At 43.2% G+C, this 15,971-nt stretch overlaps 1 protein-coding gene across 4 annotated transcripts in view; it reads right to left on the bottom strand.

Annotated features, from left to right (window-relative positions):
• The window catches only part of LOC138295898 (amine sulfotransferase-like), an 895,551-nt gene that overhangs the window by 664,023 nt on the left and 215,557 nt on the right, over positions 1–15,971 (bottom strand). For all 4 annotated transcript variants that reach the window (XM_069234511.1, XM_069234512.1, XM_069234510.1 and 1 more), the window contains one exon: positions 14,564–14,731. In XM_069234511.1, the coding sequence (XP_069090612.1) occupies positions 14,564–14,720 (157 nt within the window). In that variant the 5' untranslated portion in view covers positions 14,721–14,731. The remainder of the gene's footprint in view (positions 1–14,563; positions 14,732–15,971) is intronic.

Raw genomic sequence — 15,971 nt, 5'->3', positions numbered from 1 at the left:
AAACTACCCGACCCCCCCAATCTGAAGCCTAAAACGTACTCTGTCCTAAAAACTACCCCAATCCTCCTCCCTAAACCCTGAAACCTATCCTGTCCTAAAAACTACCCCACTCTGTCCTAAAAGCAAACCTGACCCCCTGCCCTGAACCATAAAACCTACTCCACCCTGTCCTAAAAACTACCCTGACCCCCTGCCCTAAACCGTAAAACCTACTCTGTCCTAAAAACTATTAGACCCTGTCCTAAAAACTACCCTGACCCCAGCCCAGAACAGTAAAACCTACACCACCCTGTCCTGAAAACTACCCTGACCCCCACCCTAAAACGTACCCTGTCCTAAAAACTATCCCAACCTACCCTAAAAACTACCCCAACCCCCTGCCCCCACCCTAAACCCTTACACCTACCCCTCCCTGTCCTAAAAACTACCCACCCTCTCCTAAAAACTACCCTGCCCCCAGCCCCTGCCCTGAACCCTAAATCCTATCCCACCCTGTCCTAAAAAATACCCCAACCCTTCGCCCCACCCTAAACCCTAAAACCTACTTCACCCTGTCCTAAAAACTACCCCTAACCCCCTGCCCTGAACTCTAAAACCCACCCCACCATCTCCTACCCCCGCCCCAGCCCCACTTACCCGGCCACCACGTGCCTCTACCGGCTGTTCCTGTTGTGTTCCTCAACCACACATATGCATGGTGCCTTAACCACACATTTGCGTGGTTCAGGCACATGCATGGTTTATGAAAGCGTAGTAACGCTTACATGGCTACGCTACGCATTGCTCCAGCCGCATAGAAAGGGCTGTTTCCTGAAATGGGATTGAGATATGGAGTTTAGAAGCAGTGGTTATTCGCACATCTATGAATTTGGGGGTACAGATTACCAATAGTAGCATGTGATTCAAGGGCATTTCTCAAAATGACTTCTTTTTTACACACAGTCTTACATTTGGAAGGAAAAATGGTAATAACACCTGGTCTGCTATTCTGTGTTCCCTCAAGTCTCCAGATAAAAATGGTACCTCACTTGTGTGGATAGGCCTAGTGCCAGTGGCAGGAAATGGCCCAAAATGCAATGTGGACACATCAAATTTTTCCACTGAAAAGTGACTCATTTTTTGCAGCGTTTCCAGCTGTGGATTTGGGGCCCTAGCACAGCCGGCTCCTATGGAAACCTTTAAATTTTTTTGAATTAGACACCTAGGGGAAGCCTGGATAGGGTGACTTGTGTGGCTCTCACCATGTTCTGTTACCCAGAATCCCTTGCAAACCTGAAAAATTGTCTAAAAAAACAGAGTTTCCTCACATTTCTGTGATGGAAAGTTCCTCAATCTGAGGGAAGCCACAAACGTTCTTTCACACAGCATTCCCCCAGGTCTCCTGATAAAAATGGTACCTCACTTGTGTGGGTATGTCTATTGCCCGCAACAGATAACAGTCCACAATGCAATGAGACACATCACATTTTTCTACTTAAAACTGATTAGTATTTTGTAATGTGCCTAGCTGTGGATTTTGTGTCCTAGCTCAGGCGGCAACTTGGGAAATCTGGCAAACCTGTACATTTTTTAAAACTAGACACCAAGGGGAATCTAAGGTCGGGTGACTTGTGTCGCTCTCACTAGCTTTAGTTACCCAGAATCCCTGCAAACCCCAAAATGTGTCTAAGAAAACACATTTTCCTCATATTTCAGTGATAGAAAGTTCTGGAATCTGAGGAAGCCACAAACTTCCTTACACCCAGCACTCCCCCAGGTCTCCTAATAAAAATGGTACCTCACTTGTGGGGGTAGGAATATTGTCCACAACAGGTGTCCGCCCAAAACGCAACATAGACACAGCACATTTTTCCACTTGTTTTTTCCACGTGCCTAGCTGGGGAGTTTGTGCCCTCGCTGATGCGGCACCTAGGGAAAATTAGCAAAAGTGCATTTTTTAAAACCAGACTTTTGTGGTTCTCACCAGGTTCTGTTATCCAGAATCCCTGGCAAACCTCAAAATGTGTCTAACACATCACAGGAAACAGCCCAAAACGCAATGTGTACACATTACATTTTTCCACTGAAAACTGACAGGTTTTTTGCAATGTGATTAGCTGTGGATTTTGTGCTGTAGCTCAGCCGGCACACAGGAAAACCTAGCAAACCTGTATATTTTTGGAAACTAGACATCCAGGGGAATTGAGGATGGGTGACTTGTGTGGCTCTTACCACATTTGTCTACCCAAAATCACTTGCCAACCTAAAAATTTGTCTAAAAAAACATTTTCTTTTCATTTCTGTAATACAAAGTTCTGGAATCTGAGGGGAGACATAACATTTCTTTCATCCATCCAACATTCCCCTAAGTCTCCCAATAAAAAATGGTACCTGAGTTGTGTAGGTTGTGCCCGCCACTCACAACGCAACACGGACACATCACATTTTTCCACTGAAATCTGACTGTTTTTTTGCAATGTGCCTAGCTGTGGATTTTGGGCTCTAGCTCAGCCGACACCTAGGGAAATCTAGCAAACATGTACATTTTTTAAAACTACACACGTAGGGGAATTCATGACATGGCTCGCTCCAGTTTCTATTACCCAGAATCCCTTGAAAACCTCAAAATGTGTTTACGAAATACTTTTTCCTCACATTTCTGTGGTGGAAAGTTCTGGAATCTGAGGGCAGCAACAAATTACCTACTACTCAGTGTTTCCCTCGGTCTTCTGGTAAAAATGATATCTCATTTTGGGTGGCACAGAAATGCAAGGAAAATGTGTGCTTTTAGTCAGTGTTGGTAAAAAAAAACTTGTTGGGATCCATCAGAAGCACACCACCCTGTACTCCCCTAGGTGTTTTGTTTTTGAACATAGCTGGAGTTGGTAGATTTTCCCTAGACAAGAAGTGAGCATGCTACCAAGTCTTGTACTTCTGTGATGTACCAAACACTCAAATTGTGAAAAAAATGCTCTTTGATTTTGTTAAAAAGACCCCTCAGCCATCAACCTAGTTGGTGGCATCCTTCATCATTGGAGTCCCACTCAAGACACCTAGAGTATCAGGGGTGTGCTGCAATGCCTGATGACAGTGGAGCAGGTTTTATTTTTCATGAGTTGAATTCCCAACTGAGAAGAGAAGTGCAATAAAAAGGTCTTCTGAATACCCACCATTCTTTTTACACATACATACTGGTTGGATTTGGCACGAGGGTGAGTGATGGTTCAAAATACAAAATGTTATTAACAAGAGATATCACAAAAATTAAATGCACTGTTGATAATTGAAAGGTAAAAAACTGAACCAATGACTCACAGCTTGTGAGCTGTAAAGTCGGGACAAGGCACCAACCACCTTCCAGGCAGTTCACACTGTTTTCATATGTGACAAACACAACACCATTCACATTGCCAGCTGCAGGCCCAGCACATTACAACATTCACAATTAGAGACCATGTAGATACAATGTACACCATGGCAGAAAAAGACCAAAAAGACAATTACTACTGCACAAACATATATTGGTCAAGTACACACACACTGGTTGGATTTGGCACGAGGATGAGTGATGGTTCAATATATAAACTTTTATTAACAAGATATTTCAGAAAACTGAAATGCACAGTTAATAATTTGAAGGTCAAAAAAATGACAAGGCACCAACCTCTCTATAGGACATCCACACTCCTTTCATACGTGACACACACAAGACCATTCACACCACCAGCTGTGGGTCCAGCACATTACAACACTCACAACAATAGACAGCACCATTCAAGGACCCATCACTTTCATATGCCCACATGACTGAGACAGCAATGACACCGGCTGGCGGCAGATGGAGTTTTCTGACTGGTGTTTTGCTAGCAGTGTGTGTAGTGATCAGCAGCAAGTCAGTACTCACACACCACCAGCCAAATGCCAGCTCACACACCCTTCCAGCCACCACCAGTCCACGCACACTGCCAGCCAAGTGCCAGTCTGTGCACAGTGCCAGCCAAGCACCAGTCCACGCATGCCACCAGCCAAGCGCCAGTCCATGCATACCACCAGCCAAGTGCCTGTCCATGTATATCGCCATCACAATTTTTTAACAAAAAAAGAAAAAGAAGCAATCAGAAGTAGGTGCAAAACTTAACCTACAAAAACAGCAGCTCTAACTTAATCCATCACACTATTGCCAACCGTGAAATCTGAATAAAAATTTGAAACAATATTGACCATTCAGCTCACTTTTATGGTCATAGTTGCACCCAATACCTCTATTGCTTGTGGTACTATTTAAAACATGTGGGCACACATAGTCCAGGATTAGAAGGACCCTCAGGGCAGTAAATACAACTCTCCTTACTCATGCCTTTTCGGACACAGACTCTACATCTCCTACTAAGAAAGGTTGTTTTTGGTATGGGAGGAATGTAATCAGGAAAGTGGTGATCTTTTAATCTAGTCACATCCTCCACTACTCCGACTCTAGGAACACTTGCCTGTTCCGCTTCAACAGCGCTACTTATCACAGACTGCTGAAAATGAACAAATGTCATTGAATCTGGACAACAATCCATGAATACAACAAAAGCATTGAAGTTTGCTAAATGAAACAAATGGATAGCCAACTTCCCATACCATTGCAAGCCTTACAAAGAACATTGTAAAGCTCCAACCTCTGATCTACTCTATCAACACCTCTCATGTGCTTATTGTAGTCTAAAATGTACACTTCAGCAACCTGACTCCAAACAGTCACAAGTGAAGTACTTTCATCATGAATTGTTGTCAGCATGTGGACATCTCTCCTGCATGAAAATTTCCCAGCTAGAAGTCAATCACTACGCAAGGCACTGTACTGTCCCCTCTGAAGCTTTTTGAATACAAACTCTTTCAGGTACCCTTTATGGTTAGAGCGGATTGGGCCACATGCAATAGTGTCCACTTTGAGCAATTCCCTGAACAATTGCACACCAGTGTAGAAGTTACCTACATATAAATTGTGACCTCTGTTAAAAACGTCCTCTAATATGTTCCTAAACAATTTTCTCACTAACCATGAAAATGGATGGACAACCAGGGGGAGTCAAATAGTTGAATCCCTCCCAGTGTACACCATACATTATAAACATAGCCAGTATTACTCTTAGACAGCACATACATATTAATTCCATAATGTGCCCTCTTGCTAGGAATGTACTACAAATAAACCAAACAGCCCTTGAGCAGGACCAAAGACTCATCCACAGCTATTTCTTTACCTGGAACATAGATCTCTGAAAGTCGATCTACCAAGAGATCAAGGACAGGGTGAATTTTAAAAAGATGGTCACAATCATGGTGATCTTGTGGCAATGCTGAAGCATTATCAACAAAATGCAGCAACAGAAGCAGAAGCAAATACTGATCACGACTCATGGTTGAAGGAAATATAGCTGTTACCATCAAGGGAATAGTAGAACAATATTAAGACATTGAAAGCTTCCTTATCAAGCCCGTCAACAAAAGCTAAGCCCAGGAACTTCTTCAACTCATCCAGATTAGTGGGATTCCACCGGGTAACTCTAGATTGGGGCTTACATCTGACACCGTTGCCCCTCAAATACTGTTCAGCATACAAAGGAGTCTGCTCAACAATCATATCCAAAAATACAGCGTCCATAAACAACTGAAAGAAATTGATAGGCAAAACATTTCCAGTATTCACTGTACACCCTACAACACCAGCAAAGACAGGCAATGCCGGCTGCACCATGTTTGGGACAACCCAGATTTCAGATCTTCCAATAGGAAGACTTGCAGCCCCAGGCTGCAATCGAGATGCCTCTTTCTGCACTATTGGCACATCAGTGTCCTTCTTTAAAAGAGGCCCTTCCTCCGCACTGAGAGTGACTTCGTCATCAGATGATTCCTCTCGGACAATTCACTGCTCAAATCTTGCACTTACTCCTCTGCCTCAGAAGCATAGTCAGTCTCATAATCATGGTCAGATGAAGATTCAAAAAGCATGACAACACCATGCTGAGCCGTCATCTTGTGGCTAGCCATAATCCTTACTAATAAGAGTAACTTGACAAATAAGTCAACAACAACCAACACTGTGTAAAATAAGTAGTAACCAAAGTGTGGCTTCATCAAAAAGTCCTACATACTCATAAACAATCACACTCACTTGCAGATGCAGCTGGTCTCACCAGCACCTATTCTGCACAGGCACAGCAAGCACCAACAATATCAAACTAGAAAGGAAAAACAAAAAACAAACACTCACAACACAATACACCTCATGCACGAATGCAAGGAGAATGTCACACACAAATTATGCTAATATTACACCATTTACAAAAACCACATTCTTTCAGGGAAATGATACTCATTTAGAGTAAATAGTACAAAAACATTTTCTTACCGAACACATGTGACTACACAAACTGCAGATCTACCAGTGACAAAGCTGTACGCAGGAATCACAGCAACGGAAATGAAAAGCTTTACATTAGAATAAAAAGGAGAAATAAAACATTACAATCACAAAATGCAAATTACAAGAAATAAAACAGTTATCATTAAAACGCTATGTAACTACCTAAATGCCAGTCCTGACACGCTGCCAGCCAAACGCTAGTCCACAGACACCGCCAACTGAACTCTAGAAACACACAAAATCTTTCCCTGGTGTCTAGTAGTGTTCTGCCCCATTGGGGCAGATGGGCCTTACGCTATGGCCAATCTTCCACCCGGCAAAAAGAAAAACTTCCAAAGGTAAATAAAAACATTTACCCCCCCCCCCCCCAATTGGGACAACTCTTACTCAAGGAGCCACCGCCAAACGTAATATAAAACACTCCATGGTGCTAGTGGGTTTTTTCCCCCTGGGGCTGATGAGCTTCCAAATAGGACGCTTGCCCAAAGGCCGTCCCCAAATATAATCCAAAATAATTCCTGGCACTAGTGGGTTTTCTGCCCCCCCCGGGGGCAGATGGGCCTCTGAGTACTTCCAGTCTAGCCCCTGGGGAGCAGAAAATGGCGAATCCAATGCCCATTTGTTTCAGAGCTGTCCTTGCCCAAGGGCCCGCTCAACTAATAATACAAAAAAATCCTTGGTGCTAGTGGTGGCATTCCTGCTGCATGATTGTGAACACATGCGATTGTGCAGCAGGAATGCCTGTAGAGAAACATCAGGGCAGAGGAAAAACTCCTTTGTCTCCCCCAATACCTCTGTGCATTGTGGAAACCCCATCCCTGGCAGGACAAACTTACCTCCTCTGATGCACACTGGAAGCGTTGGGTCGCTTTTGATGACATCATCGGATCACTGAGGGGGAAGGGGTCGTAGTGGCAACGGAAGTGCTTTCTCTGCCATTACCTGTGGGGGGATGAAAGTGAACTACCCAAGGGCTTGGCGCCAGCTCTTCCCCCATGGGCGAGTGCGAGGACAGAATGGTTCCATCCTCAGCACATGCCCACTGCTGCTGATGATGGAACCATTCCATCATCAGCACGCACAGGGTTAAATAAGACATCGTTATTTTTGCCATCCAAAAGAGCCACAGTACAGCATTTGGGAATCCTGAGCATGGACACGAGGAAGTGGGAGCAGAAAACATGGGTCTAAAATGCAAATGCTAATCCCTAAGTGTGTCCTCTCTAAATTGTGCGAACATCCGTTTTCAATAGTCATTCACCCTTGATTTCCTGCCTTCCAGCACTCTTTAAAACTTAAACGTGAATACCAGCTCCCAGGCCTCCCATCCTGCCACCAGGGCAGACCACAAATAAGAGGCAAAAACAGGTAACTATATAATATGATCAACTGAGAAAATAAATTGTAAAGAGCTAATCTGACAAATGTATAAAAGCACACGTTTTTAGGGAAGCTGAACTTCTTAGTTCAGATCTAAGAAAATACAGGTTCTTATGACTCAGATGTGGTGTGCAGAGACCTAAGACTTCTGAAAGGTGGACATTGCATCTGCTGTAGGCCAGGTTATGCCCATTGTTGGGGGGAGCTGATTTCACCCAAATGACCAGACAAATTCAAAATTTATCTCAAACGTTTTGTGGGAAATAATAAGCACAGTTCCCTTGCCTCCTGGGTTTGTCTATCGATCTCAGCCATTTGTGCTTCACAGCCAAGCACAGGATGCAGGGGTGAAGCAGGCAGCTCCTCTTCACTGTAAGAGGTGAGTGAGCTGGCATTGCCTTTCAATCATTTCTTTATGTAGATGTTGCTCAAACCAGGACACACAGGCTGGATTGCTGCAACTGGTTTAGCTCAGTTCAGTGAACAACAAAAAAGCTCCTTTTCTCCTTCCTTTAGGACAACTATTGGAAGCCAGACAGATGCACTTAGATGTACAAAACATTTTGGTGAGATAAAAGTTTGACATCTAAGGAGCAGCACAGGGAGTGGAGGCAGCATGCTGACTCCATAGAAAACCCTATAAATTTAAGAGTTCTATATACAAGGAGATATTCAACTCTCATACAGGTGACACATTTAGTAAGGGGGGAAAGAGAGGGTCCAATTATGCTGGCTTACATGGATTTACTAGAGAGAACCATTAAGCAGTTTGTCTACTGAGATACAGACACAAAGTTTTTGTACCCCACTTCTACAATCAACTGCAACCCACCTTTAGTAACGTCACAGCTTGATGAGCCACGCACATTAAAAGCATTAACACTTTGCAGGGACCCCAAATACAAAACAGCTTAGCACTCACTCACATGTCTTAATCAAATACAACGCTTTTCAAGAAACTTCCGGCTTTTGTCCCTTGCTGAAGAAAACATGCCTAGTCAACCAGAATGTAATAATTAGGAGCAGGTCATCACATGGACACTGCACTAGAGACTTTTGAAGAGATGGAAATGAGTGCTTCATTGGCTATGGCCAAGCTACTATAATTGGATGCTGTCCTGTTGGTATAAGATGGTTTGTTTGCCCTCCCATCACTGTTCTTCAGCCATCCATCCATCCATCCTAGGACTCTGTGCACTTTAACACTACTAACCATTGCTAAAGTGCTTATGCTCTCTTCCTTAAATATGGTCAAACTGGTGCACACCCAATTAGAATATTTAGTTTACTTCTATGCCTCTAGCAGAGTGGTACTATGTGTACTTAGGGCCTGTAAATTAAAATGCTATTGGTGGGCCTGCAGCACTTATTTAGACACTCACTTAAGTAGCCCTTTAAATATTTGCCATTGCAGACTCTGTGTGCAGTTTCAAACTGACATGTCAACCTGGCAAAATAAACCTTTTTCCATGCCTAAACCTTCTGTTTTAATACATATAAGTCACCCCTAGTTTAGACCATACAGAGCCCAGAAGGCAAGATGCAGTGTATTTAAAAAGTAGTTGTTATGGCACCAGACAATCTGGGGCAGGGAGACAGGAAATTGAAAGCACTTCTGGAAGTTAAAGCCTCTAGAAACCTTCTCCTGCTTTAAAGTGGGCTCCGGGTATAAATATTGGACCTTCTGAACCAACTCTTCTGTACACTTCTGGAGAATTCAGAAGAACTGCTGTGCTGCTTTGCAAGAAAGACTGCTATTCTGTTGCCCTCCTGCCTGACTGGACCCGCATTTTGAACTCAGGACTACTACAGTGATTCCAAGAGTTAGGTAGCTGTCCTCCTGATCAGAGCTGCAGAGACAGAAAAGGCTCCACCCATCTTGAACTCAGGACCTGGACTCTGCCTGCTGTGAGTTTTGGCAGTGGGCCTGAAGTTGCTCTGCCAGCCCAGCTGCATTACCCACAGACCCAAAGAAGTATGACCCATCACCCCGCAGCTTCTCTGAACCACTACACTGCGATGTATCTCGACACAGAACCTTGCATTGCAGCCCCCCAGCTCATCAGAACCATGCTGCATGATGCATACTGAAGCAGGATCTTGCATCGCAGCCCCTCAGTGGAGGACCTCACAACACTCCGCAACCCAGATTTAACTTCTTTTGCTCAGCGGGTCTGACTTGCTTCCTGTACCTGGCCCAAATACAGTCAGTGCACTGTGCTTCTAAGAACAGTTTCACCTAAATCTTTAAAATCGTTGTCATATGATTTAGGTAACTCTACATTTCTGAACTGGTGTGGGATTTTCTTCTGTTGTGTTTTCAAATTAGTACTGTTTGAAGCGCTACATAATTACTTTACACATTGCCTCTAAGTTAAGCCAGACTGCCTTTGTGCCAAGCTACAGAGGAGTTGAGCGCAGGCTATTTTGGAGTTTGCTTATGTTTCACCCTGAAATGAATTGTGGTTGCTGCTTGAGTAGGGTTTCATCCCCCTCAATCACTAACCCTATTTCTTAAGGGGAATTTGTTGGTTCTAGAAGCCAGGCACCTCTGGCCAATGCTAGGACACCATCTTTCCACCCCTGTCCCAACCATCCTGCACAGCATTCTGGGACAGTCCAAGATGGCGCTGTCCAGAAGTCACTAGTCAGATCTCCTAGGGAAACCTTAACTCCGCCCTTTGCTGACATGACTCCCATGACTTTTTCCTACCAAAGAGTTTTACCTGTTTTGGCTCCAGTTGTATGAGCTTCCTCCTTTGTTCAGTGGTCCTGGGTTGTGCCCATCCCTGGTACAGTGTGACAGCTAATTAACAGATGTGTATTTTCTTCATCACCCCTTTCTCATCAGGAGCTGAGAGAAGTGCTGTAAATTTCTCCTTTTCTTTGGGGACTTCTTTGTTCCCTCTGCCGGGGAGCAGTGTAATTACCCTGATCAGCAGAGTGACAAAAGGCCTGGGCTCTGATCCTGAGCTCAGCCAGAGAACTACAAATATTCTGGAAGACTCATAAAGTGTACATGGGAGCTATATAATCAATCTTGGAGATCATCTTTCACCCCATTTTGATATCTTGTTGGAATTTGTAGACAAAAGGTGAAACTGTATTCTAAGGTGGATTTCCCCAGTTTATATATAATAAAGTGTCACTGCAGATAAAACAGTAAATCATACTGACTTCACTTCAGTGCCCACTACTGTTATACGGCCTACCCCAATCCGATGTCTAATCCTACAGAGTCCTCCTGCACCAGTCTACCTGTGCACAGTTAGCAGTCTGAACATCACATTAGTCTCAAATGCACAGCCCGCACATGTGTGCACAGGCGTGTTCACATGTGTTCATGTGTAATCAGTCAAGTGCCCCTTCATTTTGCTTCATTGCAGCACCCTTAGTTTAAAAGGAGGCCACTGGCAGTACACATCCACTGTGCGTTTACCAAATGATTACCATGGGTGGAGACAAATATAGTGAGACTCACCCACAGTAAAAATTTCAGAAATGGGTAGCCAGAAAAAGCAAAAGATCCTTGTGTACCAAATGGGCAGAACCCACTTTGTAACACAAGCCATTGCCAGCTGAATCTAGAGAAGAAATAGCCATTGTTCATGGGTACTCTTATGTCAATGGCAGGGAAGAACTGTAAATATGAATGATTCACAGTGGGCTCCCTCATGGGAAATCTGCACTATCCATGGCAAGGACAAGAATTTCCTGGAACCTCCAGTCACCTCCTACACCCCTAGAAGCAGGGCTCACACCTTCACCCAAATCAATGGACTAAACACCTCTTGTAGTCCCTAAACCTATAGAGAAGAACCCTCCTCATACAGGCCTAATGTGTAGTGTTGGGATTCAACAGACACTACAGCCTGGAACACTCTAATGGGAACACTGTTGGTAAAGCCCACCCTATCATCACATAATTTCGAAAATGTAAACCAGTCATGATAAACACAGCCGATCCATTAACCAGCAATCAATATTTTCACATGACGAATGTGTGCGGAGGCTCTCCTTTCCCACATCTGGAAATCACAAAACCAAACCTCTGAACCACTCTCAGAGCCTTACACTCTGATAGTTGGGCATTAATACATAGGTAATGTGTGGCAAAACAAACCTATCAAATGGTATCAATAACATTTGAATAATATTTGATGAAGTAAGGTACATATAAATTTCCACAACCTTAGGGATAGAACCTTACTTGTTGAGGATATTAAACTCGCAGCATAGACTTTACTTTACCAGGTTAAGATTGAATACAATCCATCTCCAAGTGGCCTTTCCGTCAAGAGATGCTGGGTATTAAGCCCTCCCATGCTACCCTTGTGATGATGTTACTGCACAATCCACTCCACTCGTTATGCTTTTTTGCACCCTGTCTGATACTTTTAGATTGCGCTTTGTGCGATCTTTGATCATGAATAATCAGTTTATATTATATAAAGAGTGTCTATTCTACCCGCAAAGCCTTTCCTCTATCGAAATCTGCACTGCTGTCCTGAGCTATATTGTTGCAACTATTGCCTTCAGAATGACTTATGTGTTGTAACTGAATGTTACGTAATTTGTCATATAATTGCTGTGATATGTAATGCAGTTTTGGGCCTTATTGTTGCTGCTATTTCATTAATGAAATGTTATGTATTTTTGTTTGCTAAAGATCTGTAGTTTAGATGTTTTAAACTATTTATTAACTTTTGATTTATGTATGGTATTTATGCTTTTATGGACATGTAAATTGGTCAAACAAAGTTTTTCTTGAATGAAAGAAATGTTATGAATGCTTACGAGTGGTGAACACCAATGTAGAACATTGGGTTATTAGTTGTGCAGGGTGTGAGGCCTGCAAAATTAATGGGTCCTCAATTTCTCCTACTGGGAACCAAGCACATCATTGTAGTGCTTGACTCACTCTGGGCAGTGAAGCGGAGCAGTCCAAGGCCTACTCAGGGGAGGTGAGTTACTAACACTTGAACCATCACTGTCTAGTCAGTGCCTTTTCTTTAGAAAAAGGAAAAGTACATTTACTACACCCATTATAAAATACTAGGCAGTAATTGACAAATATATACATAAGGCAGATCAAAAATTAATTTGATGACATTCTGTAATCTTATTTGATGCCCCAACAATTATTATCAATAAAGCATTTCAACAATGCTGAGCAATCACTGTCAACATAAATATATAAAGCATTCGGAACAAACATAATATACATATGCATCACTCCTATACACCTTCAAGTCAAATAAAACGCAGTTCTAGAGACAACTCCTAAAGGGTGCTACACACCCAACTGGAAACCAAAAGCTCCAATCTTAGGAGTGCTTTAAATATGATAAAAAACCCTTTTTGTTTGTTGGGTATATATTTTAGGACCCCTCAGAAACATAGGTTATGTTTTTTAAAACCTTCTGGGGGGGACTGCTTCACTCCTGTAGCCCCTCATAATTTTATTAACATTGGTAGTGCCCCTGCCATTCTGGGGTCTCCACAAGACAAGAAAAATATGTAAATGAGCCTCTCCTGAGTCACTATGAGGGATTTCAGTTGGAAGAGTTGTGAATGTTGTGTTACTGGCTCTCATGAGAGCCATTTCCATTTAGTTTTTTTCTTTGAGTGTGCCCGCTCCCACCTATGAACCCCTACATGCTTCCATTTCAGGGGCAGCACACAAGCCCAGATCTGGCTGCCCCTGCCAGCTTTGCATCCAGCTGACATTCAGCTGACATCCAACTCTGCACCGCAGGAACCAGCAATTGAGTTCTTCCCTTCCCCCTCCATGTTGACAGGGTATTTTGTGCATGATGCCTGCACTGCTCCCTCCATACACAGACACACTGAGCATGAGTGAGGCCATTGTAGTTCCGGTCCCGGAGAGGGGGTCATAGGTGCCTTTCCTGTTGTGATGTGGGGCTCCTGACCCAGATTGGCTTTCTCTGGGGAGCACTATGGTCCTCCCACCGCCTCCTCTTTCATTGGGGGGTGCAATGGTGCTCCCCTTCAGCTTGATTCAAGGGCCAGAGATGAGTTCCCTGGCCTTTTGGTGCAAGAACTAGCCAGAGAGATTGGGCCCCCTGTCACATAGAGCTTTGGGGTGGGCACCCCATGCCTGTTCCCTCCCGAGCTCATTAAAAATGTATGAGCTTGCACCGACCCTAAGGCCCTGGCCCACCCCGGATAATGTCCCCATGTTAAATCCAATAAGTTAACTTCAAAGTTGATATTTAGGGGGCGGAACCCTATAGGAGCAATCTCAGCTCATATTCTAATAGTTAAAAATAAAAATCCCGTGGGACCCAATATGTTGTGTTTTGGCAAACATAGCAGATCTTTGGTAGGGAATGATAGTGAGGTCAAATGAGTCATGCGGATGTCCCACCTATGATAAAATAATGCAAAAAAGATATGAACTGGTATATGTGTGTGAAAAGTATATGGGGGATTGCCCCGAAAATATTTGAAAAGATGTGGAGTTCAAGGGGAGAAACATAGGGGTGTGATATATACCGCATTCTACCTGAGAGGATATGGTGCCTGGGAAAGAGATGAGAATACATTTTCTTTGGTACTGTAACCTCGGATTCACCTAGAAACAGAGAGTAACAAAGACCGCTGCTGAACCAATATACCATTTGTTTCATGGATGAACAGCAGCTGTGTAAGTATTCGTTATTGTAATATTCTATCATCAAAACCAATAAAAAATATTTTAAAATAAAAAAATAAAAAATGTAAATATTATGCTTGTAGAAATCAAAAAATTAAGTGATTCATTCTTACCAGACTTTGGATAAGTGAATAAATAGACATCACTGTCCCTTACTGGAAAGTGCTCAAGGGAATCTATATATTCAGGTGTTGTGAAGCTTTTTGACAAAAGAATTCCTCTATGCAGAAATAGTCCCTCAACAGCTCCCTTATCTTTGGCCTGATCCATAATTGAAGGAGCTGCAATACAAGAGCAAAAGATATGTTAAAGAGTACAAACAAAATTACTTCCATGAAAATTTTAAAAGAGCACACCTTTGATCAGCTTTCAAATAGAATATCACCATCAAAGAATTATCTTAATGAGGAGGCTTTAAAAAAACGAACGGGCTCATTTAAAAGCCCTTTCACCGTCATAGCGTCATGTTTTTGATGCTACAGTGGCCCAGAACAGTCCCCAACCCCGCGCCATTTTACAAACTGGTCAATGGTACCATTGCACCAGTTTGTAGACCCTTGCACCACATTATAACTGCACTAGGTATAATGTATGCAATGGAGGTGATTCCCTGCTTAGGAGACCTGCAGGAATGGCGCAGTGAAATTTACAAGATTTCACTGCATCGTTCTAGTGTAATTTTTTTAATGCCTGCTCAAGGGCAGGAGCTAATGTGACGCTGGGCTGTTTTAAATGGGCCTGCCTGAGCTTTGCTGGACTAGTGTCAAAATGTTTGCTGCTAGTCCAGCAAAGTGCCACAACTGCATCAGTATTTCTGATGCAGCTGTTCTAATGAGCACCATGGTGTGCTGTATTGTAAATACAGTGCTACCATGGTGTCATGGGGGGGGGGCTCAGGGTGGCTCGAGCAAACTGGTGCATTGTGATTGATGCACCAGTTTGGTGTAAATGAGGCTATGAGAAATAGATTTAGAGTTTGGGGGATGGGTTACTCCATTACAAACGTGACATATATCTATGGGTGGGTAAAAAAAAGTCTGCTCCACCAGTGGAGCTCCCATATTTACTGGGTAGAAATCACAATTTGCGATTCCCTGAAGGGTGCTTCACATCTGAAAAGCTCATTAAGCGTTTCTTAACAGCCTGAAATAGCGATTCGTCTGTTAAGAAATGCTAAATGGCTTTGTACATATGGCCCTTAGAGTGGAGCAGTGCATAGTGGAGAGAAGGGGAGTAGAGAGGAGTGACATAAAGTGGATTGGTGTAGAGTGGAGTGGCGTTATTGTTGGATGCAGTTATGAAAATCAAATGTTCATTTTTGCTTTCAAAAGTGCACAATGTCATGGTACTTTGTACTTCTTCATAAAGGTCAGAATATTTCACTTACAGTAAGGTTAGCCAATGGCTGATTAAAAGATTTAGAGGCACATTTATGAAGAGGTGGCGCTGCGCAGTGCAGCAAGTTACCTTGCTGCACTGCGTCATTTGGAAAATTCAGGATTGTATTTAAGGCAATGCAGT

This window comes from Pleurodeles waltl, chromosome 5, assembly GCF_031143425.1.
Source record: "Pleurodeles waltl isolate 20211129_DDA chromosome 5, aPleWal1.hap1.20221129, whole genome shotgun sequence".
Taxonomy (NCBI): domain Eukaryota; kingdom Metazoa; phylum Chordata; class Amphibia; order Caudata; family Salamandridae; genus Pleurodeles; species Pleurodeles waltl.
This window is presented reverse-complemented; position numbering and strand designations above follow the sequence as displayed.